Source organism: Hemiscyllium ocellatum, chromosome 8 (assembly GCF_020745735.1).
Source record: "Hemiscyllium ocellatum isolate sHemOce1 chromosome 8, sHemOce1.pat.X.cur, whole genome shotgun sequence".
Taxonomy (NCBI): domain Eukaryota; kingdom Metazoa; phylum Chordata; class Chondrichthyes; order Orectolobiformes; family Hemiscylliidae; genus Hemiscyllium; species Hemiscyllium ocellatum.
Genome location: NC_083408.1, coordinates 29,972,936 through 29,996,265, shown reverse-complemented (window position 1 = coordinate 29,996,265; position 23,330 = coordinate 29,972,936). Strand labels below are relative to the sequence as shown.

Genomic DNA, 23,330 nt, shown 5'->3' with positions numbered 1-23,330 from the left:
CAAAGTGCTCCCCCACTGACACCTCAGTCACCTGCCCTGCCTTATTTCCCAATAGTAGGTCAAGTTTTGCACCTTCTCTCGTTGGTTCACATTCTGAATCAGAAAAATTTCTTGTACACACTTAAATTCCTCTGCATCTAAACCCTTAACACTATGGCAATCCCAGTCTATGTTTAGAAATTTTAAATTCCCTACCATAACCACCCTATTTTTTCTTACAGATAACTGAAATTTCCTTACAAATTTCTTTCTCAATTTCCTGCTGACTATTAGGGAGTCTATAATACAATCCCAATAAGATGATCATCTGTTTCTTGTTTCTTAGGTTACCCAAATAATTTTCCTGGATGTACTTAGGACAGCTGGAATGCGATCCCTTCTCAAAAATGTCACTCCCCTTCTTCTCTTCCTGTAGCATTTGTATTCTGGAACATTAAGCTGCCATTTTTGTCCATCCTTGAGCCATGTTTCTGTAGTTGCTATGATATCCCAGGCCTATGTTCCTAACCATGCCCTGAGTTAACCTGCCTTCCCTGTTAGGCCTCTTGCATTGAAATAAATGCAGTTTAATTTTTCAATCCTACATTGTTCTCTGCTTTGTCCCAAGCTACCCTGACTGTTTGACTCGCTTCTTTTCTCAACTGTATCAGTCTCAGATTGATCGCTATCGCCCTAGGTCCCAACTACCACCCCCTCCTCCAACCTTACTCGTTTAAATCCTCCTGAGCAGCTCGAGCAAATCTCCCTGTATATATTAGTTCCCTTCCAATTCAGATGTAATCCGTCCTTTTTTGTACAGGTCATTTCTATGAGATTTCAATGATCCAAAAATGTGAATCCTTCTCCCATTCACCAGCTCCTCAGCTGTGCATTAATCTGTCCTACCCTCCTATTCCTACCCTCACTAGCTCATAACACCAGGAGTAATCCAGATACTACTACTCTCAGGGACCTCCTTTTTAAATTCCTGCCTAGCTCTCGATATTCTCCCTGCAGAACCTCATCGTTTTCCCTTCCTATGTCATTGGTTCCAATGTGTACAATGATCTCCTCTGGTCCCTCTCCCTCTTGAGAGCATTTTGCACCCTTTCTGAGACATCCTTGATCCTGGCATCAGGGAGGCAACACAACACTCTGATTTTTCACTGTGCCTCGGGCTGGAGTCCCCTAACACAATCGATCTCTTGGAACCCGACATAACCCTCATTGCATTAGGGCCAGTCTCAATACCAGAAACTTGGCTGTTCATGCTACATTACCCTGAAAATCCATCACCCCCTACATTTTCCAAAGCAGCACAAGTTCACTGCTGTGTCAGGGAGCAGTGTGGGTTTCTGTCTCTCTCTCTCTCCTGCACTAACCTAACCGTGTGCTGCCATTGTCCGTTTCTCTCCCTTTTAAAAGTGCTATTGTTTTGACGCTTTTCTCTAAAGTTCCAAAACAATGTGTTTGCATATGAGAGGGGGAGAGTGCAGAGAGAGACAGAGAGAGACAGAGAGAATGAGGCAGCTTCAAATGAAATACCAGATCTGAATCCATTCAGATGGAATACCCGGGTACCAGATTCTACTGACATTAATAACATGATAAACAAATATAATTGCTGAAAACCAAAGTTTTCTGCAAAAGCTAAGAGGAATGTGGTCTGATAGCATTTTACTGGACTTCTATGCTACACTACAAAGATAAAATAGAAAAGCAAGAAAACCAGTTATGAAATACTGATGGGACCTTAGTTTAAGGGTTTTGACAAATAGCTTCAACTGACAGAAGGGTCATTGGAAGAGAACACAGAAATAATACAAGAGGCAACATGAATTTTAAAAATGCAGAGAGTTCTGATGATCTGCAGTGCACTCCCTGACAGTATAGAGCAGATTTCATGATAACTTTCAAAAAGAAATTGGATAAATAGCTGACAGTGAAAACAATTATGGGTGCTTAGGACAAGATTAAAAAGTGGGATTATTTGGTTAGCCTTTTCAAATAATCCACAACGATCTCCTGTGGTGCATCATTCTAAGATTCTTACTTACTTTATTATTGTTTTTCTTTGTACCATAAGTGTTCAAGAGCACAAACAAGACAAACATTTATGTTCAACATACTAAAGATAAAATTGATCTACTTGAACAATAGATTTCTATAGGGATTACAGTCATGATAAGAAGGAATGTCAAGTGCTTTTCCTCCAATGAAATAAAAAGAATTTTTTTAAAAAATTCTGTAAGGAACTAAAAAATGTGTTCAGAGAAAGTGAGGACCGCAGATGTTGGAGATTAAGTTGAAAGCACGGTGCTGGAAAAACACAGCAGAAATGCTCATTCCTGATGAAGGATTTATGCCCAAAATGTCAATTTTCCTGCTCCTCGGATGCTGCCTGACCTGCTGTGCTTTTCTAGCATCACACTCTCAACTAAGAAATGTGTTATTCTAGTGAAAACTGCAGTGTAACTAACTTCAGATGAGAACTTCCTTAAAGAGTTTCTAAGAGTAAGAAAGCCAACTGAATAGCTACTCAGACTCCTCGGTTTCCCCTGTTTTCCATTCTATCTGATATTCTCTCACACTCCCTTACATCTACAGTCTGAAGTTTTGTCCCCAAAGCTTGGAACAACTCCATGAAGCACGCTGCATGATTTCAAAAGGCTAACTTGGTAATACTGCAAGTTTTAATCTCAACCTTTGGACAATTTCATTGCATTTCTGGCTTGGCTCCTCCATTCTCCCCTTCATAAATTTGAGGCCACCCAAAGCTCTGCTGCCTGCATCTTAACTCACACAGTATCCTACATAGAACATAGAAAAATACAGCGCAGTACAGACCCGTTGGCCCTCGATGTTGCGCCAATCCAAGCCCACCTAACCTACACTAGCCCACTATCCTCCATATACCTATCCAATGCCTGTTTAAATGCCCATAAAGAGAGAGAGTCCACCACTGCTACTGGCAGGGCATTCCATGAACTCACAACCCGCTGAGTAAAGAATCTACCCCTAACATCTGTCCTATACCTACCACCCCTTAATTTAAAGCTATGCCCCCTCGTAATAGCTGACTCCATACGTAGAAAAAGGTTCTCATGGTCAACCCTATCTAAACCCCTAATCATCTTGTACACCTCTATCAAGTCATCCCTAAACCTTCTTTTCTCCAATGAAAACAGCCCCAAGTGCCTCAGCCTTTCCTCATAGGATCTTCCTACCATACCAGGCAACATCCTGGTAAACCTCCTCTGCACCCGTTCCAGTGCCTCCACATCCTTCCTATAGTATGGCGACCAAAACTGCACACAATACTCCAGATGCGGCAGCACCAGAGTCTTATACAACTGCAACATGACCTCAGGACTCCAGAACTCAATTCCTCTACCAATAAAAGCCAGTACACCATATGCCTTCTTCACAGCACCATTTACCTGGGTGGTAACTTTCAGAGGTCTGTGTACATGGACACCAAGATCCCTCTGCTCATCCACACTACCAAGTATCCGACCATTAGCCCAGTACCCCGTCTTCTTGTTACTCTTACCAAAGTGAATCACTTCACACTTACCTACATTGAACTCCTGTTCCCCTTCCACCCCTGTTCACTCTATGCTAGCTCCCATTCAAGCATTGCCTTGATTTTAAATTTCTCATCTTTGTTTTCAAATCCCTCTCAGTCACTGTAATCTCTAATCCCACAACCATTCAAGAGATGTGTGCTCTTCTAATACTAGCCTCTTGTGTATTCACAATCATATTTGCTGTACCATTGGTAGCTGAGTCTTCAGGTGCCTCAGCACAAAGCTATGGAATTCTCCCCATACACTTTGAAGCTCACCTTCCTTCTTAAAACCTATTGATTTGACAAAATTTTTGCTGGTTCATATTTGTTTGCAACGTTCCCATAAAGCACCTTTCATTAGATTAGAAACACACCACAGATAACAGCTGTTGGCTCAAAACATCAAATAGAAAGAATCTCAAGGCAAATATGATGTGAGCAAATTTTAGACCAACAAATTTAAATGTTTAAAGTTTTGGTCAACAGTGTGACAGAATGGATAATTACTGTAGCAATTTGATTGAAATAACAGATGCGCTGCTGCCTCACAGCGCCAGAGACCTGGGTTCAATTCCCGACTCAGGTGACTGACTGTGTGGAGTTTGCACATTCTCCCCGTGTCTGCGTGGGTTTCCTCCGGGTGCTCTGGTTTCCTCCCACAGTCCAAAGATGTGCAGGTCAGGTGAATTGGCCATGCTAAATTGCCCGTAGTGTTAGGTAAAGGGGTAAATGTAGGGGTATGGGTGGGTTGCGCTTCGGCTGGTCGGTGTGGACTTGTTGGGCCGAAGGGCCTGTTTCCACACTGTAAGTAATCTAATTATGCCCATATATCTCCTATGATGACATATTGTCATACCTCCATGCCTCCTCAAAACTACTGCATGGCTCCTATTCTGAAGTTGTTGACCTTTTACTGAGTTCGCAGTCCCAGATTGTCCATTGGTAACTCTCTTTACCCAGTAAATTATTCAATAACTCAGTATATTAGCCAGCCAAGTAACAGTAAGAAGCTATGTTGAATGCATTCTCATACTCAAATTTTAAAGAACTAGCTTACCCTTAACCAAAAAGGACTTCTTCTCAATTTGATCTTTCGATATCTCCACCATATCACAATATGCACGAGCCAGTCGCCAGCAGAACTCGGGCTTCGAATGATACTGTAAATGCAAATGGCAAAGGATACATGTGGGTCTGTGTATTGTACGTCATTAATGATAGTTAATGGCCAAACAACTAATGACTGTTCTGTGGACTGACAGAAATTTAGGCTTTGGTATTTAGCAAGTAAATAATAAGGCCAAAGATAATCAACGTAAAGGTGATGCCTGATTGAAATAAATCATCTGAACAACCATAAGCAACTCATCAGTGGAAACAGGAATGCTACTGACAAAATAAAGAAGCGTATTTGATTACTATGAAAAGTGTTGTAGTAATCAGAATCAGCAAGCATGCTTTCCTTTTGCACGTGTGAGTTAATTAATTTATTTAAAATGATACTTTACTTAAACCCATGCCCATGCATATTAATGCAATGAATACAACAAATACGATTGGTTTATTGCCACATAATATTATTAGATGTAAGAGAACAGATTGTTAGGAGTGAATTACAAATGTAGCAATCTAGTTGTACAATAGAGAGTGGAATGTCAAACAGGAACTGAATTGCTGCCTCCCACCAGTACAGTTTACGTGCTCATTAACAGAGTATTTTAAATGTTGGAAGCCCGAAATAAAAACAATGAGAGGGGATAGCTATTCCACACCCTACTCAAGGAGCAGCCTGACCTTTATCATCAAGGAACTATAGCTTACTGACAAGGACCCTGGCTCCACCAATCCATCTTTAGCTACATCCTGTCTCACCAGCAGAAGACCTCTACAAATGTGGAAGCACAATCAGGAATGAGCTGCCTTGGGAGTCCTCAACATTGATTCCAGACCTGGTAAAGTCTCACAGCATTTTGAATAGTGAGGAAAACCTCCTGCTGATTAACAGCTATCTCCTCCATGGTGAACACCACTTTGGTTAGTGGACTACTCAATGCAATCAGAGTAGTTCATTACCAAAACTAGTGACTGAACAAATTGAGTCCTAAATGGGCACAGTTGCTAGACTGATCCTGTGCAAAACAAGAAGAAACTTTTTTCTTGGCTTCACTCTCACCAGTTTATTTGTAACGGACATGTCTCTCCATGATATTGTATAGCCATAGTGGAGACAAGGTCCCATCTTCACATTGAGGATATCAATTGATCTGCATGGCACTACCACTATACTGAACGGGACAGAATTTGAACAAAGTTTGCAATTAAAACTGGACATTGATCAGGCACTGTGAGCCATCAGCAATGGCAAAACTGTATTCTATAATCTAATGCTGCAACAAATCTCCTACTCTACCTTTACCATCAAATAGGAAGATCAAACTTGGTTCAATAAAAAGTGCAGGAGGGCATGAGACAGAGGGAGGAGAGGATTCAGTACTTATGCAAAATATAATAGCTAGGAAAATAGCTGGAGTTGGGTGTAGCACAAGGATGTGTTTTGAGTCCACTGCTGCTTGTCATTTTTGTAAACAACCTGGATGAGAGCGTAGAAGGATAGGTTAGTAAATTTGCGGATGACACTAAGGTCGGCAGAGTTGTGGATAGTGCAGAAGGATGCTGTAGGTTACAGAGGGACATATATAAGCTGCAGAGCTGGGCTGAGAGGTGGCAAATGGAAAGTGTGAGGTGATTCACTTTGGAAGGAGCAACAGGAATAAAGAGTACTGGACTAATGGTAAGATTTTTGGTAGTGTAGATGAGCAGAGGAAACCCAGCGTCTACGTACATAGATCCCTGAAAGTAGCCACCCATGTTGATAGGGTTGTTAAGAAGGCATACAGTCTGTTAGCCTTTATAGGTAGAGGGATTAAGTTTTGGAACTATGAGGTCACGCTGCAGCTGTACAAAACTTTGGTGTGGCTGCACTCGGAGTATTGCATACAGTTCCAGTCACCGCATTAAAGGAAAGGATGTGGAAGCTTTGGAAAGGGTTCAGAGGAGATTTACTAGGATGTTGTCTGTATTGGAGGGAAGGTCTTACGAAGAAAGGCTGAGGGACCTGAGACTGTTTTCATTAGAGAGAAGATTGAGAGAGTTGATGTAATAGGTAGTCAGAGGGTTAGATAAGGTGGACAGTGAGAGCCTTTTTCCTCAGATGGTGACGGCTAGCATGAGGGAGCATAGCTTTAAATTGAGGGGTGACAGATATAGGACAGATATCAGAGGTAGTTTCTTTACTCATAGTATGGGCATGGAACGCACTGCCTGCAACAGTAGTAGACTCGCCAACCTTAAGGGTATTTAAGTGGTCATTAGATGGATAGATGGGCTTCAGATTGGTTTCACAGGTCAATGCAACATAGAGAGCCAAAGGGCCTATACTGCACTGTAATGTTCTATGTTCTATAACTGATACCGTCCTCTGCAGCAAAGACAAAGTTCTGAAGACTATCTTGCCTGCCTGGAGCAGAGGTTCAGGGTGTCTCTTCTGGGTGAGAAAAGAACTTGGAGTTGGTGGTTCACATAGGTACTAATGACATATGTAGGAACAGCAAAAATGTTCTGCTGAGGGATTATAAGCAGCTTGTGGCAAATTTTAAAAATCGTAACTACAATGGTAATAATGGGAGTCGGGTTGAGAGTGTGGTGCTGGAAAAGCACAGCAGGTCAGGCAGCATCCAAGGAGCAGAAGAATTCACATTTCAGGCATAAACCCTTGATCAATGTCGAAATCTTGATTCTCCTGCTCCTCGAATACTGCCTGACCTGCTGCACTTTTCCAGCATCACACTCTTGACTCTGATCTCCAGAATCTGTAGTCCTCACTTTCTCCACAATGGTGATAATGCCTGGATTACTACTTGCAAATTAGCATAGGATAAATAAGATTACGAATGTAAATGTGTGGGTCAGAGAAATCGGTCCAATTCATGAGGCAATGGCCCCCGTACTTGAGAAAAATGTGTTGTTTCATCAGTATGGACTTCAAGCCATGCAAATCATACAAGGACTATAAAGATTTAGAAATTCCCTGTAAAATATAATTCTATTAATCTCAAAATCACTCTTTTAGACTACCCAGATCAGAGGATTTAACCATTGCTTCAAATTCCTCTATTGTAAATTGGATTGTCTCTTTCTGGAGCATTCATACAACCGAACGCAGATTTTCTCAGTTTAAGTAACTCTTTCAGAGTTGTTCCAAATACTTCTGGTCTGGAACTTTCAAACAAAACAGTACAGACAAAGGTGACCTTTTTCTTAACAGTTCTAAAGCTCCTTTATGCCTCCTTTCATCAAGCCCAAGTGCTTTACATAATTAGTTCCAGCCAAGACTTCTGTAAACAGCCAAATTGAAATCCAAAAGTTTGCAAACTATGGTTGATTCCCCTAAAAACTCCAAAATCCTCTATCTGAAGGCCTAATGCACAAAACGGTTTATTTTATAAACTCTTCCAATGTAAATATATCCACATTACTCCTCCGGAAGTGTGTTTCTAATACTGGGTTTTAAAATATTTTACCATGGCTACAGAAATACTTACAAGCTAATCATGAAATACTTCAGACATACAGAAAACCCATATGTCACTCCTCAATATTCAAAAATCAAAAAAAAATTATATTAAATCTATTTAAATCATGTACCTTACCTTCATGCTAACACTGTAAAATCAACAGCTTTATATGGGAACGATATATAGCCAGAGCTGCTGATAACAGTAAATTGACTCTCAGACTTTTAGAGTCATAAAGCACAGAAACAGACCCTTTGGTTCAACTCATCTAAACCAATCAGACATTCCAATGTGACCTAGTTCAATTTGGTAGCATTTGGCCATATCCCTCTAAACCTTTCCTATTCATACTCTCATCCAGATGTCTGTTAAATGTTGTAACTGCACTCACCTCCACCACTCTCCCTGGCAGCTTGTTCCATGTACACACCACAGTATGAGAGAAAAAGTTACCCTGGAGTCTTTTTCGAATTTTTCCCCTCTCACCTTAAAACGGTATCCTCTAGTTTTGGACTCCCCACCTAGGGAAAATACCTTGGCTATTCACCCTATCCATACTTTTATAAACTTCTATAAGGTCTTGCCTCAGTGTCTGATGCTCCACATAAAAAAGTCCCAGCTTATTCAGCCTCTCTCTGCAGTTTAAACCCTCCAGTCCAAGCAACATCCCTGTGAATCTTTTCTAATGTTTAACAGCACCCTTCCTACAGGAGGGCAACCAGAATTGTACACAGTATTCCAAAAATGGCCTCACCAATGCTCGTACAACCGCAACATGACATTCAACTCAATGTCATGATCAATAAAGGTTAGCGTGTCAAATGCCTTCTTCACCACAATGTCTACCCTGCAACTCCATTTTCAAGGAATTATGCACCTGCACTCCTAGGTTTCTTTGTTTGGCAATACTCAATTTACGTATAAGTGCTGCCCTGGTTTGCTTTACCAAAATATGAATCCCACATTTATCTAAATTAAATTCCATCTACCATTCCTAAGCCGATTGGCCCCTCTGATCAAGGTGCATTTGTACCTCGAGATAATCTTATTTTGGTGTCATCTGCAAACTTACTAACCATACATTATATATTCACATCCAACTCATACGTATAAATGACGAAAAGCAGTGGATCCAGCATTGATCCTTATGGCACACCAGTGGTCACAAACCTCCAGTCTGAAAAATATCCCGCCACGCCACCCTGTCACCTACCTTCAAGCCAATTTTGTATCTAATTGGCTAGATCACCCTGGATCCCATGTGATCTAATCTTATGAACCAGTTACTGTGCAGAACCTTGTTAAATCCTAAGCAAAGTGCTACCACTCTGACTTGACCAATCTTTTTTTGTCACCTCTTCAAAAATTTCAAGCAGGAAATCACACAACTTCCCAAGCACAAAGCAATGCTGACTATCCCTAATTAGTCCTTGCCTTTCCAAATGCACATAAATCCTGTACCTCAGAATCCCCTCAAACCCACCACTGAAGTAAGGCTCAACAATCATCATGACGCAGTTACTAGATTGTAAGATTATAGTCATAGAGCCATACAGCATGGAAAAAAAAACCTTCGGTCCAACTCGCCCATACCAACCAGGTTTCCCAATCTAAACTTTTCCCATTTGTCCATTTTAACAGAGTTAATTTAGTTGCCTGCTAGGGGCAGTTCAACAACAGGAAATTGAAAAAAAAACAGTCCATGTGAGATACTGTTGATAATCAGGGACACCTACAAATACAGGTTTCTGGTCAAGGGAGGAGAACATAGGATTAAGTACTGGACAATTTCAAACAAAGCGAAAAAATGTCTCAAAGATGTTTACCTTGGTTTTCTTATCCAAGAGCAACTTAAACCCCTTTGTTTTGTCTTCATCTCCACCTTCATGCAACCTGTCTGCTCTGCATAGAAGTTGAGTGAATTCATCTGAATTATGAGATGAGTTGCACATGGAATCTGGTGCATTTGAATTTGCTGCTTCTTCACGGTCATTATCTGACTCTGCATTAGCTGTAGTATATCTGGAGAAAATGAAGTTAAATTACTTCAATTAACACCACTGGTTCAGGACCAACATTGTTTGTGCCATGACTGCTGATTAAGATGCTTTCAATACCCCATTTAAAAATTGGACTTAATCATTGTGTGTCATCGACCTCGATGTGACTCTAAGGTCCTTCGGCCATCGGGTCTGCACTGGTTAAAAGTTAGGACTCAACTATTCTAATCTCATTTTCCAGCACTTGGCCCACAGTCTTCTTTCTTACATGCCTTCTATTTGTATAACAGAATGACATGATAGAGCTTTAAACCAGTTTGCTGGAAGTAACGGTTTGGCAAGTCGGTTTAGAAGCACCAGGTAACTTTGAGCATAGATAAAATTAAAACTCTGAAGCTCAAAAATTAGGAAACTTTGAATGACTCTTATCAGAGAATCTTCTTTTAAATTAAAAAGCAAAACATTTTAAAAATTGAATAACTGGAACAAAAGGTACATGCTGAATTTGGTGTATCTTAGAGATAACGACATTCTAACGTCACCCTTGCCTTCAATGGAATTTAGAGAAGTGCAGGACGGAGACATTGCTGTGTCTTGTTCTGGCCATGTTTGCAAGGAGCTGCTGTGTGATTGAGGTGCTGCTGGTTAGACCCAAGAGTGAGTGAGTGTAGATAAATACCAGGCTTTGTTGAGGAGTGGAAGCGGCGACAAGGCAAGGGCACTTTTGTTGTTTCCTTAAGTCCACTAATCGTTAAGGGTGTAGAGATGGCAGTGGAGTATATGATCCTCCTGTCATATGTGAGAGATCAGTGATAAGTTGGAAATAGATATAGTGACCATATAGAAAATGGAGCTTAGAATGTTAACTAAAATGGCTGAAGCACATTGGCTATATTGCCCAGCATCCCGAGTGAACAAATTGCTAATACAGCAACTTGCACAGGCTGGGTAAACATGTCTAATCCCACAGATCTGAGAATGACATAGTACCAGCACTAGGTCAAAGGGCAGCCATCAGAGGAGTACTGGTGCCTTACGGTCTAGCTGTAACACAGTAATGAGGTTTGAATGTTTACATTTAAAGAGCATCTCTGAGATTTGACTGTTGCCTTGAAGAGTTAGAAAAATAATGGGAGTTAATGTCTGACTTTAAAGATAGTGTTAATATCTTAACCAGATGGGTGCTGGTGACTGTGTGTTAGATTTAGAGCATGTTTTGATGTGTAAGCTTACAATTAAGTATACTTTGATTAATATACTTTGCGATAGCTTAATGACACGGGACTCTGTATTGCGTGAGAAGTTATGTATAAATGTAACAACTTTCCCTATCAACGGTGAGAGAATCCACTCTTTAGTACCCAGTGTGGTCTAAGTGGCTTTTCTCTCCCAAGCCTTGTTAGTATATTCATATACTGATAGTCTTGAATAAAAACAGTACTGTTGAAGTGTATTAATTAAGTGGTGGTTCTCTGTTCTTGGACAGGCGTTCACAGAAAGCCAGGTAACGTGGCTGAGCTTTCACATCAGAGAGAGCCATATGTCCCCAGTGACCAGGTCTGCAAGAACTGTACCTCCTCTCAGACTGGATAAATTAATTAGAGCTGCAATTGGAAGCACTAAGGAGCAAACAGGAGGCAGTGTGTGCGATAGGTAGTAGCTTCATGGAGGTGGTCATACTTCTGGTACAGTCAGGTAGATGGATGACTGCCAGGAGAGGGAAGTAGTAGTGCAGGAGTCTTCTGTCGCTATCCCCCTCACAAATAAGTATATAATTATGGAAATTGCTGTGGGAAATAGGCTCTCAGGAGGAAATAGCAGCAGCAGACACCAGGTATTTGGCACCATGACAGGATATCCAGCTTTTCAGCAGAGCCAAAGTCCAAGTGAGCAATTGTGATGGGGACTCTCTAGTCAGGGGCACACATTTGCATTTCTGTTGCCATGAATGAGATTCCAGATGATGTGTTGGTGCCAGGGTTAACATCTTGGAGTTGTTGCAGAAAATTCTCAAAGGGGAGAGTGAGCAGCTTGTGGTCATTTGTACTGGAGACATAGGTAGAAAAGGGGGTGAGGTCCTGCAGAATGACTATGAGGAGTGACGCAAGAGATTAAAAAGCAGGACCTTAAGGGGACTAATCTGTGAATTACTCCTGGTGCCATATGCTAGTGAGAGTAAGAATAGGAGGACAAGGCAGGTGAACGCTTGTCTGAGGAGATGTTACAGGGGACAGGGATTTGGATTTCTGGATCATTGGAATCTCTCTGAGGGAGAAGAGGCATGGATTGCACCTGAACTGGAGGATGGCCAATATTCTGGTGGGGAGATTTGCTAGAGCTATTTGGGACCGTTTAACTTAGTCTGACAGAGGGATGGGATCCTAAGCAGTAGTAGTGAGAGAAGGTTAAGACTGGTACAGAGATTAAAGGGAGCAAGTTAAATAGACAAGGCAGACAAGAGCAAGACAGAGAAGGGAGGGAAGACTGACGAATTAATTTGCATTTATTTCAATGCAAGAGGCCTGACAGGTAAAGCAGGTGAACTCAAGGCATGGATGGGAACGTGGTACTGGGATATCACACCTATAACAGAAACATGGCCGAGGGAGGGAAGCACTGGCAGCTTAATGTTCCAGGGTATAGATACAATAGGAAGAATAGACGAGGAGGCAAGAGAGGAGGGGGAGTGGCGCTTTGATTAGGAACAAAATCACCGCAGTGAGGACATTCCTGGGAGATCGTCCAGTGATGCTATATGGGCAGAACTGAGAAATAAGAAGCAGGTGCCACTTTGATGGGACAGTACTATAGCCACCAAACCCCATCCCTCCAGTCAGTGGGAAATTGAAGGGCAAATATGTAGGAAGATCGAAGATAGCTGTAAGAATTATAGGGTTGTAATAGGAATTTTAATTTCAAAACACAGACTGGGACTGTCATAGTGTTAAGAGCTCTGACAGGGAGGAATTTATTAAGTGTGTTTAAGAAAACCTGCTCAATGTGTATAGAAGGAGCAAAATCTGACCTTCTCTTGAGAAATAAGGCAGGGCAAGTGACTCAGGTGTTAGAGGGGGAGCATTTTGGGACCAGTGACCAAATTCTATTAATTTTAAAATAACTATAGCAAAGAAGAGGCCTGGTCCATGAGTTAAATTTTAAACTGGGACAAGGCCAATTTTGATAGTATTAGGCAGAAACTCAAAAGTTGATTGGGGAGGTCATTCACAGGTAAAAAGGAACATCTGGCAAGTGGAAGGCTTTCAAAAGCATGATAACAAGAGTTCAGAGACAGCATGTTCCTGTTGGTGTGAAGGGCAAGGCCAACAGGAGTAGGGAATACTGAAAGACCACAGATATTGAGACTCGAGTCAAAAAAAAGGAAGAACAGGTACAGATAGCTGGGATTAAGTGAATCTCAAGGAGGATAGGGATTGTAGGATTACATTTAATAGGGAAATCAGGAAAGCAAAAGCAGGACATGAGATAGCTTTGGCATATATAGTTAAGAAGAATCAAGAGAGATTTTATATTCACATTAAAGTCAACTAATGAGTAACTAGGGAAAGAATAGATTAAATTAGATTCCCCACAGTATGGAAACAGGCCATTTGGCCCAACAAGACTGTCTGAAGAGTAACCCACCCAGACCCATTCCCTTACCTTATATCTACCCCTGACTGGCCAATTTAGAATGACCAATTCACCTGACCTGGATCTTTGGATTGTGGGAGGAATTCGGAGCTCCCGGAGAAAACCCATGCAGTCACGAGGAGAATGTAAAAACTCCACACAGGCGAGAATCGAACCCAGGCCCCTGGCACTGTGAGGCAGCAGTGCTAACCACTGAGCCACTGTGCCGCCCTTCAAGATCAAAAAGGCCATCTATGTGTGGAACCACAGGAGCTGGGTGCAATCCTAAATATTTCACGTCAATATTTACTGTGGAGAAAGACATGGATATTAGGGAACTCGAGAAATAAACTGATATCTTGAAGAGTCTACATTACAAAAGAGATGGTGCTGGACGTCTTAATCGTACAAAGGTGAATACATTACTGAGACCTGATTAAGTATATCCCATGACATTGTGGGAAACTAGGGAAGAAACTGTGGGGTCCCGAGCAGAGTTATTTGTATCCTTAACGGGTGAGGTGCTGGAAGACTGAAGGGTGACCAATGTTGTGCCATTGTTTAAGAAAAGCTGAAAGGAAAAACCAGGGAACCATAGACTGGTAAACCTGACATCAGTAAGTTAGAACATAGAACAATACAGCACAGAACAGGCCCTTCGGCCCACGATGTTGTGCCGAACATTTGACCTAGCTTAAGCACCTATCCATGTACCTATCCAATTGCCGCTTAAAGGTCACCAATGATTCTGACTCTGCCGCTCCCACAGGCAGCGCATTCCATGCCCCCACCACTCTCTGAGTAAAGAACCTACCCCTGACATCCCCCAATATCTTCCACCCTTCACCTTAAATTTATGTCCCCTTGTAACACTCTATTGCACCCGGGGGAAAAAGTCTCTGACTGTCTACTTTATCTATTCCCCTGATCATCTTATAAACCTCTATCAAGTTACCCCTCATCCTTCGCCATTCCAATGAGAAAAGGCCTAGCACTCTCAACATATCCTCGTACGACCTATTCTCCATTCTAGGCAACATCCTGGTACATCTCCTCTGCACCCTCTCCAAAGCTTCCACATCTTTCCTAAAGTGAGGCGACCAGAACTGCACACAGTACTCCAAATGTGGCCTTACCAAGGTCCTGTACAGCTGCAACATCACCTTACGGCTCTTGAATTCAATCCTTCTGCTCATGAACGCTAATACACCATAGGCCTTCTTACAAGCTCTATCCACCTGACTGGCAACTTTCAAAGATCTATGAACATAGACCCCAAGATCCCTCTGCTCCTCCACTTTACTAAGAACCCTACTGTTAACCCTGTATTCCGCATTCTTATTTGTCCTTCTAAAATGGACAACCTCACACTTGACAGGGTTGAACTCCATCTGCCATTCCTCAGCCCAGCTCTGCATCATATCTAAGTCCCTTAGCAGCCGACAACAGCCATCCTCACTATCCACAACTCCACCAATCTTCGTATCGTCTGCAAATTTACTGACCCACCCTTCGACTCCCTCTTCCAAGTCATTAATAAAAATTACAAACAGCAGAGGACCCAGAACTGATCATTGCAGAACTCCACTTGTAACTGGGCTCCAGGCTGAATATTTACCATTTACCACCACTCTGACTTCGACCGGTCAGCCAGTTCCCTATCCAACTGGCCAAATTTCCCACTATCCCATGCTTCCTGACTTTCCGCATAAGCCTACCATGGGGAACCTTATCAAGTGCCTTACTAAAATTCATGTACATTACATCCACTGCTCTATCCTCATCCACATGCTTGGTCACCTCCTCAAAGAATTCAATAAGATTTGTAAGGCAAGACCTACCCCTAATCAAGCTGGCTGTCCCTAATCAAGCAGTGTCGTTCCATATACTCATAAATCCTATCCCTCAGTACCCTTTCCATTACTTTGCCCACCACCAAAGTAAGACTAACTGGCCTGTAATTCCTGGGGTTATCCCTATGCCCCTTTTTGAACAGGGGCACAACATTCGCCACTCTCCAGTCCCCTGGTACCACCCCCGTTGACAGTGAAGACGAAAAGATCATTGCCAACGGCTCTGCAATATTCTCTCTTGCTTCCCACATAATCCTAGGATATATTCCGTCAGGCCCAAGGGACTTGTCTATCCTCAAGTTTTTCAAAATGCCCAACACATCTTCCTTCCTAACAAGTATTTCCTCTAGCTTACCAGTCCGTTTCATACTCTCCTCTTCAACAATACGGTCCCTCTCATTTGTAAATACTGAAGAAAAGTATTCATTCAAGACCTCTCCTATCTCTTCCGACTCAATTCACAGACTCCCACTACTTTCCTTGATCGGACCTACCTTTGTTCTCGTCATTCTCATGTTTCTCACATACACATAAAATAAGTTGTTGGGGCTATTCTGACAGAGAAGATTGGGAGAGACAAAGATGGATTAGGGATAGTCAGCATGGCTTTGTGTGTGGAAAATCATGTCTCAAAAACTTGATTGAGAGTTTTTTTTAAAAAGGACGTGACCTTGAATATAGATGAAGCAGAGCAGTACACATTGTCTACATGGTCTTTATCAAGCCCTTTGATGAGATTCCACATGAGAGATTGATTAGTAAAGTTAAATCACATAAAATTCAAGGAGAGCTTGCCAATTGGATAAAAATGTAGAGACAGAGGATGGTGGTGAGGAGGCATTGTTTTTTATGCTGGAGGCCTACAACCAGCGAACTTCCGCAGGGATCAGTGTTGAGTCCACAGGTGTTTGACATTTGTATCAATGATTTGAATGAGCACAGAGGAAGTAAGTTTGCGGATGATACAAAAATTGATGGTATAGTGGACAGTGAAGAAAGTTGCTTCAGAGTACAAAGGGGTCATTATCTGATAGACCAATGGGTCAAGGAGTGGCAGATGCAGTATAATTTAGATAAATGTGAAGTAATACATTTTGGTAAGGACCTTAACTTACACAGTTAATGGTAGGCCCTGGGGAGTGTTGTCGAACAGAGACCGAGGATGCAGGTACACAGTTCCTTAACAGTGGCATCACAGGTGGTCAGGATGGTGAAGTAGGTGTGAAGACATTTAGCATGCTTGCCTTTATTGGTCGAGTGTTGATTACAGGAGTTGGGATGTCATATTAAGGCTATACGAGACTTTTGTAAGACCACACTTGGAGTATTGCGTACAATTCTGATCGGTCTGCTATAGGAAGAATGTTAATAAAATGGATGTTACTGAGACTGAAGGGCTTGAGTTATAAGGAGAAGCTGGATAGACTAGACTTTTTCCCTCCTAGAGCGTAAGAGACTGAGGAGTGACCTTATAGAGGCTTTTCCGCAGGATAAGGGAACCCAAGTCTGGATGGCATAAGTCTAACGTGAGAGGGCAAAGATTTAAAAAGGGACCTAAGGAGCAATATTTTCACACAGAGGATGGTGCATATATGGAATGAACTGCCAAAGGAAGTAGTAGAGGTGAGTATATTTACAACATTTAAAAGACATTCAGACATAGATAGGAAAAATTTAGAGGAATATGGGCCAAATGCAGGCAAATTTGATTAGTTCAGTTTAGGAAACCTAGTCGGTATGGACAAGTTGGGCAAAGGGTCTGTTTCTGTGCTGTATGACTCTAAGTTTTGATGAGTTGCTGTAGTGCATCCTAAGGATAGTAAACACTGTACACATGGTATGACAAGGTGAAGAACAGTATTGAGTTTCACGAGTACTATTGGAACAACAGAAGTTCAGGCAAATGAAAAGTTTTCATTCACAGTCCTAGTGTTTGGTGAGGCTTTGGAGTATCAAGAAAATAAATTGCAGAATAGCCAAATTCGCTGTAATGGCCATATAACATTTAGATATGCGATTTAGTTCAGTACTTTATCAATGAATGATTCCCCAGCTAGTGGTGGTAATACCAGCTGGATATTAAAGGCTGCTGGTTGGACTCTATCATGGATTAGGCGTAGTCTGCTACTTCAGTGACATTTAGGACATACAACAGTCTTGATACAATGGCAAAATGCTGGAAATCTGAAATGTAAGAAACAGAAAATGCTTGAAATAGAGTAGAGATCAGGCAGCATTTGAAAAGAGTAACAGTTAATGATCTTACATCAAAGCACCACAAAAAGGTGAAATCTTTTTTTCCAAATTTATACTCCATTGGCCTTGCAGTAAATAACATTCAATTGCCTTACTTGCATACTTTGTGGTTCATCAACCAGAACACTATATGGCTTCACATTACTTGACGAAGCTTTGTTGGAACACTGCAATAGGCCCAGGACAGAAATATTTACCTCAAAGCAAAGTGGTTTAATGAACTGGCAAGCAACTGGGAGATTGGGGTCATTCTTATGGACAGTACGAAGCTGTTTCACAGAAGTCACCTAGTCTGCACTTGGTCTCGCCAAAGTAAGGGAGACTGCATTGTGTGCAGTGAATGCCATCACTTAGATTTTCTTTTTATATTCACCCAAGGAACATTAATATTGCTGGCTAGACCATTGCCCTTAGTTACCCTTGAGAGAGTGATAGTAAACTGCCTTCTTGAACCTCAACGTGTTGTAAATAGACCAACGATGCAGTTAGGGACAGAATTTCATGATTTTGACCCAGCAACACTGAAGCACCAGCAATATATTTCCAAGTCAGAATAGTGAGTGTCTTGGAGAACTTGCAGGTGGCAGTGTTCCCATGTATCTGCTGCCATTGTACCTTTAGGGCAGCACGGTGGCACAGTGGAGGGCAGCACAGTGGCGGGTGGCACAGTGGTTAGCACTGCTGCCTTACAGCGCCAGAGACCCGGGTTCAATTCCTGATTCAGGCGACTGACTGTGTGGAGTTTGCACATTCTCCCCGTGTCTGCGTGGGTTTCCTCCGAGTACTCCGGTTTCCTCCCACAGTCCAAAGATGTGCAGGTCAGGTGAATTGGCCGTGCTAAATTGCCTGTAGTGTTAGGTAAAAGGGGTAGATGTAGGGGTATGGGTGGGTTGCGCTTCGGCGGGTCGGTGTGGACTTGTTGGGCCGAAGGGCCTGTTTCCACACTGTAAGTAATCTAATCTAGATGGAAGTGGTTGTGGATTTGGAAGGTGCTATTTAACGACCTTTGGCTGTTCTCTGCTGTGCATCTTGTAGATATTACATATTGCTGCCACTGAATGTCGATGGTGGAAAGAGTCAATCTTTGCAGTTCCTGATGAAGGGCTTTTGCTCAAAACATCGATTTTCCTGTTCCTCAGATGCTGCCTGATCTGCTGTGCTTTTCCAGCACCACTCTAATCTAGACTCTGATCTCTAGCATCTGCAGTCCTCACTTTTGCCTTTGCGGATATGTTGCCAATCAAGTCGGCTGCTTTGTCTTGGATGGTCTCAAGTTTTTTTCAGTGTTGTTGGAGACGTACACATTCAACAAGAGGGAAATGTATTCCATCACAATCCTGACTTGTGCCTTCTAAACAGTGAACAAGCTTTGGAAAGTCAGTGAGTTACTCACTATAATATTCCAAGCCTCTGACCTGCTCTTGTAACCACTATACTTTGAGTTGACTTCAATATCAATGGTAGTCCCTAGGATTTTGATAGTGGGAGAGAACTGCAAATGAAACACTGCTCCACATTCAAAGCATTCAAGGCTATGGGTCAGGTGCTGGAAAGTGGGATTACAGTAGATAGATCAGCACAGACACGATGGGCGTCAACTGTGTAGTATGGTTCTATGTCTGCAATGAAAGCAGAAACACTCAGATTTATGATGTTCTAAGAGTGTCAAATACACTATTGTCAAGCAATGTTTTTCATTTCTCACTGCTTTATACAGGGAACAAAAATGCAAAATTATGGTGTTATTTTAGATCACTATTCAGTACAGACTTTTCTACTTACCCTCCTTCACTCTCTGTTTCAGCACTGCTCTTATTCCCAGTGCTGGGTGTGAAATAGATGGAGTTTGATTCAGCAGAGTTACTTCTTTCTCTACTAAATCCTATTCTCTTCTTTTTTCCTGATTTTCCACATTGACCTAAATGTGACCTTTGTGAAACAAAATATAACTTAGTGCTTTCGTTTTTTGGCATTAACGTTTAGCATAATAGGTAAATGAGTGGCCTAGATGGAGCCAATGTTTTCTATACTAATGTAACAAAATAGGTTGGTAGTAGGTCTCAGCTTCTTAAATTAAGTCAAAAAATTCTGTATGTGAACTTTGAAAGATCAGTTTGATAAAATGAAGCTTAATTACAACATCTAGCTCCAGAAAAAACAATAATTCTACATCATGTCTCAATCAAGATTTCAGAATGGAGATATCTAAAAAGATGAAGGCTTGCTCCTATCAAGCTTTGTACAAAAGCATCTTGGACACTGAAATTATCAAAGCATTTGAGAGTTTTTGGACCCACCAAACTCAGCTCCTAATTTTTCTTTACTATCTGATGTCAATTTCTGTTGTGCCTGTGATAGGGTTAGGACTAGGGTTGGTGTGAAGAAGAACAAAATGATGCCATTTCAAAAGTACTATACCTTTGATATAAAATGCCTGAAGACACCAATAGGTATAGAAAGTACCAAGAGTCAAGAGAATTTTAAATATGCTCTGCACTGAAACAGGTTTGTTCTGAGAAATATGGTGAGAACTCGCTCATACCACAAGTACAGCATTATGCACAAAGTGTCAAGTGTACTGGCTTCTTTCAATAAATAACTTTGTATACAATACCTGAACAAACTGGACACTAGACACACTATCTTTCAACTTGATTGAAGAATACACGATTGCTCAAGATTGGACAGAATTGGTTGACTTTTGAGGCTAACATCAGTAGACTGAAAAATTATTTTGAAGTTCAAAATAATGCAAATAGTTAGCTTTGACTCACTGAACCATTTACTTTAATTTGAACAAAGCTCGCAAAAATGTAAAACAGTTTTAAAACCATGATTAAACCAAAGTGCATTCACAATTTTCAGACTTTACATATGTGGCTAGGGGATTGTCAGTGGGAGTGGTGTTGATATGTCAGTATTATACCTCAATTGGATGAAGAAATAATCCTGGAAAAACCTTTGACAGAAATGGCTGATCTCGGCATTCTGACATCCACTTAAATTAATCTTGTGCAGTTGGATGTATAATTTGGATATAAATATTTGATAAGCAATAAGTGCAATACTTTGACCAAAGACCACAATCCTATTGGGCACACCTTTTCTCTACTCTTTCCAGGCAGATTCCAAAGAAACTAAATTCTTAACTTTCACAATCTGGATCCAATGTACAGAATAAAACTCATGGGAGGTTGAATCTGTATTCAATTGGAAAACAAAAACAGCTGTATAGATCAACAAAAGCCAACAGAATCCTTCCAACTTAAATTAGGTATTGACAGGTTAGGAAAGGAACGAAAGTGTTGGCTTGGTTTAAAATTATCCATCAAATGTTGCATCACATCCCATTTATTTATTAGAATGCTGGACTAAATAATTTAAATACGAATGGTGATGTTGGGCACTTGGAGCAAAAGATTGGCAAATATTGGTGCCCGTATAACCTCAGCTAAGCCTCTAGCGATATATTTTTTTTAGATTAGATTAGATTAGATTACTTACAGTGTGGAAACAGGCCCTTCGGCCCAACAAGTCCACACCGACGCACAACCCACCCATACCCCTACATTTACCCCTTACCTAACACTACGGGCAATTTAGCATGGCCAATTCACCTGACCCGCACATCTTTGGACTGTGGGAGGAAACCGGAGCACCCGGAGGAAACCCACGCAGACACGGGGAGAACGTGCAAACTCCACACAGTCAGTCGCCTGAGTCGGGAATTGAACCCGGGTCTCTGGCGCTGTGAGGCAGCAGTGCTAACCACTGTGCCACCGTGCCGCCCACAAATCTTAATTTTAGTTCCAAATGGACTCAATTATGCTTATGGAAGACCTGTCGATTTGCTTCTGGTCTTGTGTACATTCCCAATTAGATTTGCTCCACTATTTTTACCAGGCTTTCAGTTGCCTGTGACTGAAGCTCTTTAATTCCTTCCTTACATCACCATCCACACTTAAGACACTCCTTTAAACCAGTCTCTTTAACCAGGCTTTTGATCCTAATATGCTGCGTGTGTACTTCATTTTAAAAGGTGCTTCTCTGAAGCATCTTGAGCCATTTTGTTCAGAAAAAAAAATTACAAAACGTTTAGGTTTTGTTAAGAGCCAATTAATTCACTTAGCACTGCTGACAAGTTGCAATCTTTTTAGAAAGTCAACATTTTAAAATTCGGTGCCAATTAGATTAGATTACTTACAGTGTGGAAACAGGTCCACACCGACCCGCAACCCACCCATACCCTTACATTTACCTCTTACCTAACACTACGGGCAATTTAGCATGGCCAATTCACCTGACCCGCACATCTTTGGACTGTGGGAGGAAACCGGAGCACTCTGAGGAAACCCACGCAGACACGGGGAGAATGTGCAAACTCCACACAGTCAGTCGCCTGAGTCGGGAATTGAACCCGGGTCTCTGGCGCTGTGAGGCAGCAGTGCTAACCACTGTGCCACAGTGCCGCCCACAGATTACTCAGATTAGCCATCAATTGGCGACAAACAAACGAAAGAAATCACATAAACATAATGAAGTAGGATAGTACAAACACTGAAAAGTCAATGTTGTTATAAACTCAAATTGACACATTATCAAGTACAGTCTAAAAAGAAACATAAGAATATCCTGTTCTCATTATTACAACTAAATCACTTGACAAAACTTAGCTATTGTCACAATACATAATTATTTGCTATACAGTTTAAGTACATCAATTTTTACAAACAAATGCAAAAAAGAGATTACCTGACATCACCAACAATCTGATCAGTCATTCCAGTCAAACACTCCCGAAGATCGACCACTTCCTCCTTCAGCTCTCTCACACATTGAAGGATTACGTCTAATTGCTCCCATATCTCCAGTTGCTGTTTCTTCAATTCTGCAATGTTACTACAATCCTCTGTCACCTGTGTTTTACTTTCCTTTGGTGCTAAACCAAAATAAATAAATTGTTTGAATACAGGTTAAATGTATCATAGGAGGAGATTTTCCAGACAGTACATGAGACATATGTTGCTAGCTGCAGTTTAAACTGCATCCTTTTGCATTTGGGCTTAAAGAGTACTGTCCTGGCTGCTGGATGCAAGCAACCACACACAGCCCAACAAGAGGCAGTTCAAAGGTGCAGAAATACCAAAGCCATATCCTGCTGGATATTAGCACGAAATGTACTTGACCTCGAGCTCGCAGTATTGTGACAAGTTTCGTTTTTAAAATGTCAAGCATTTTTATAAACTACTTTAAAATACCACAGGTATTTCATTGGTTTTAACAATATTGTTTTAATATTTTAAGGTATATGTTTTGAGTTTAGACAGCAATACTACTTATGAGTTTAAAATATTTATACATAGATAAGGGATTCTTGGATTCATTTCCAGTTTTTATAACAGGATTCAAGTCCAAAAGGTTATACAGTGGATAGTCATTGGAGGTATTGATTGTTCTAAAAGTTTAT

The 23,330-nt window shown here is 41.3% G+C and overlaps 1 protein-coding gene across 1 annotated transcript in view; it reads right to left on the bottom strand.

The window, feature by feature from the left end:
- Positions 1-23,330, bottom strand: part of LOC132817814 (regulator of microtubule dynamics protein 3-like) — a 232,906-nt gene that overhangs the window by 199,441 nt on the left and 10,135 nt on the right. Inside the window, exons 2-5 of the mRNA XM_060828311.1 lie at positions 22,616-22,802; positions 19,646-19,792; positions 9,951-10,146; positions 4,608-4,710 (exon numbers count right to left, since the gene is read on the bottom strand). Coding sequence (XP_060684294.1) covers positions 4,608-4,710; positions 9,951-10,146; positions 19,646-19,792; positions 22,616-22,802 — 633 coding nt within the window. The remainder of the gene's footprint in view (positions 1-4,607; positions 4,711-9,950; positions 10,147-19,645; positions 19,793-22,615; positions 22,803-23,330) is intronic.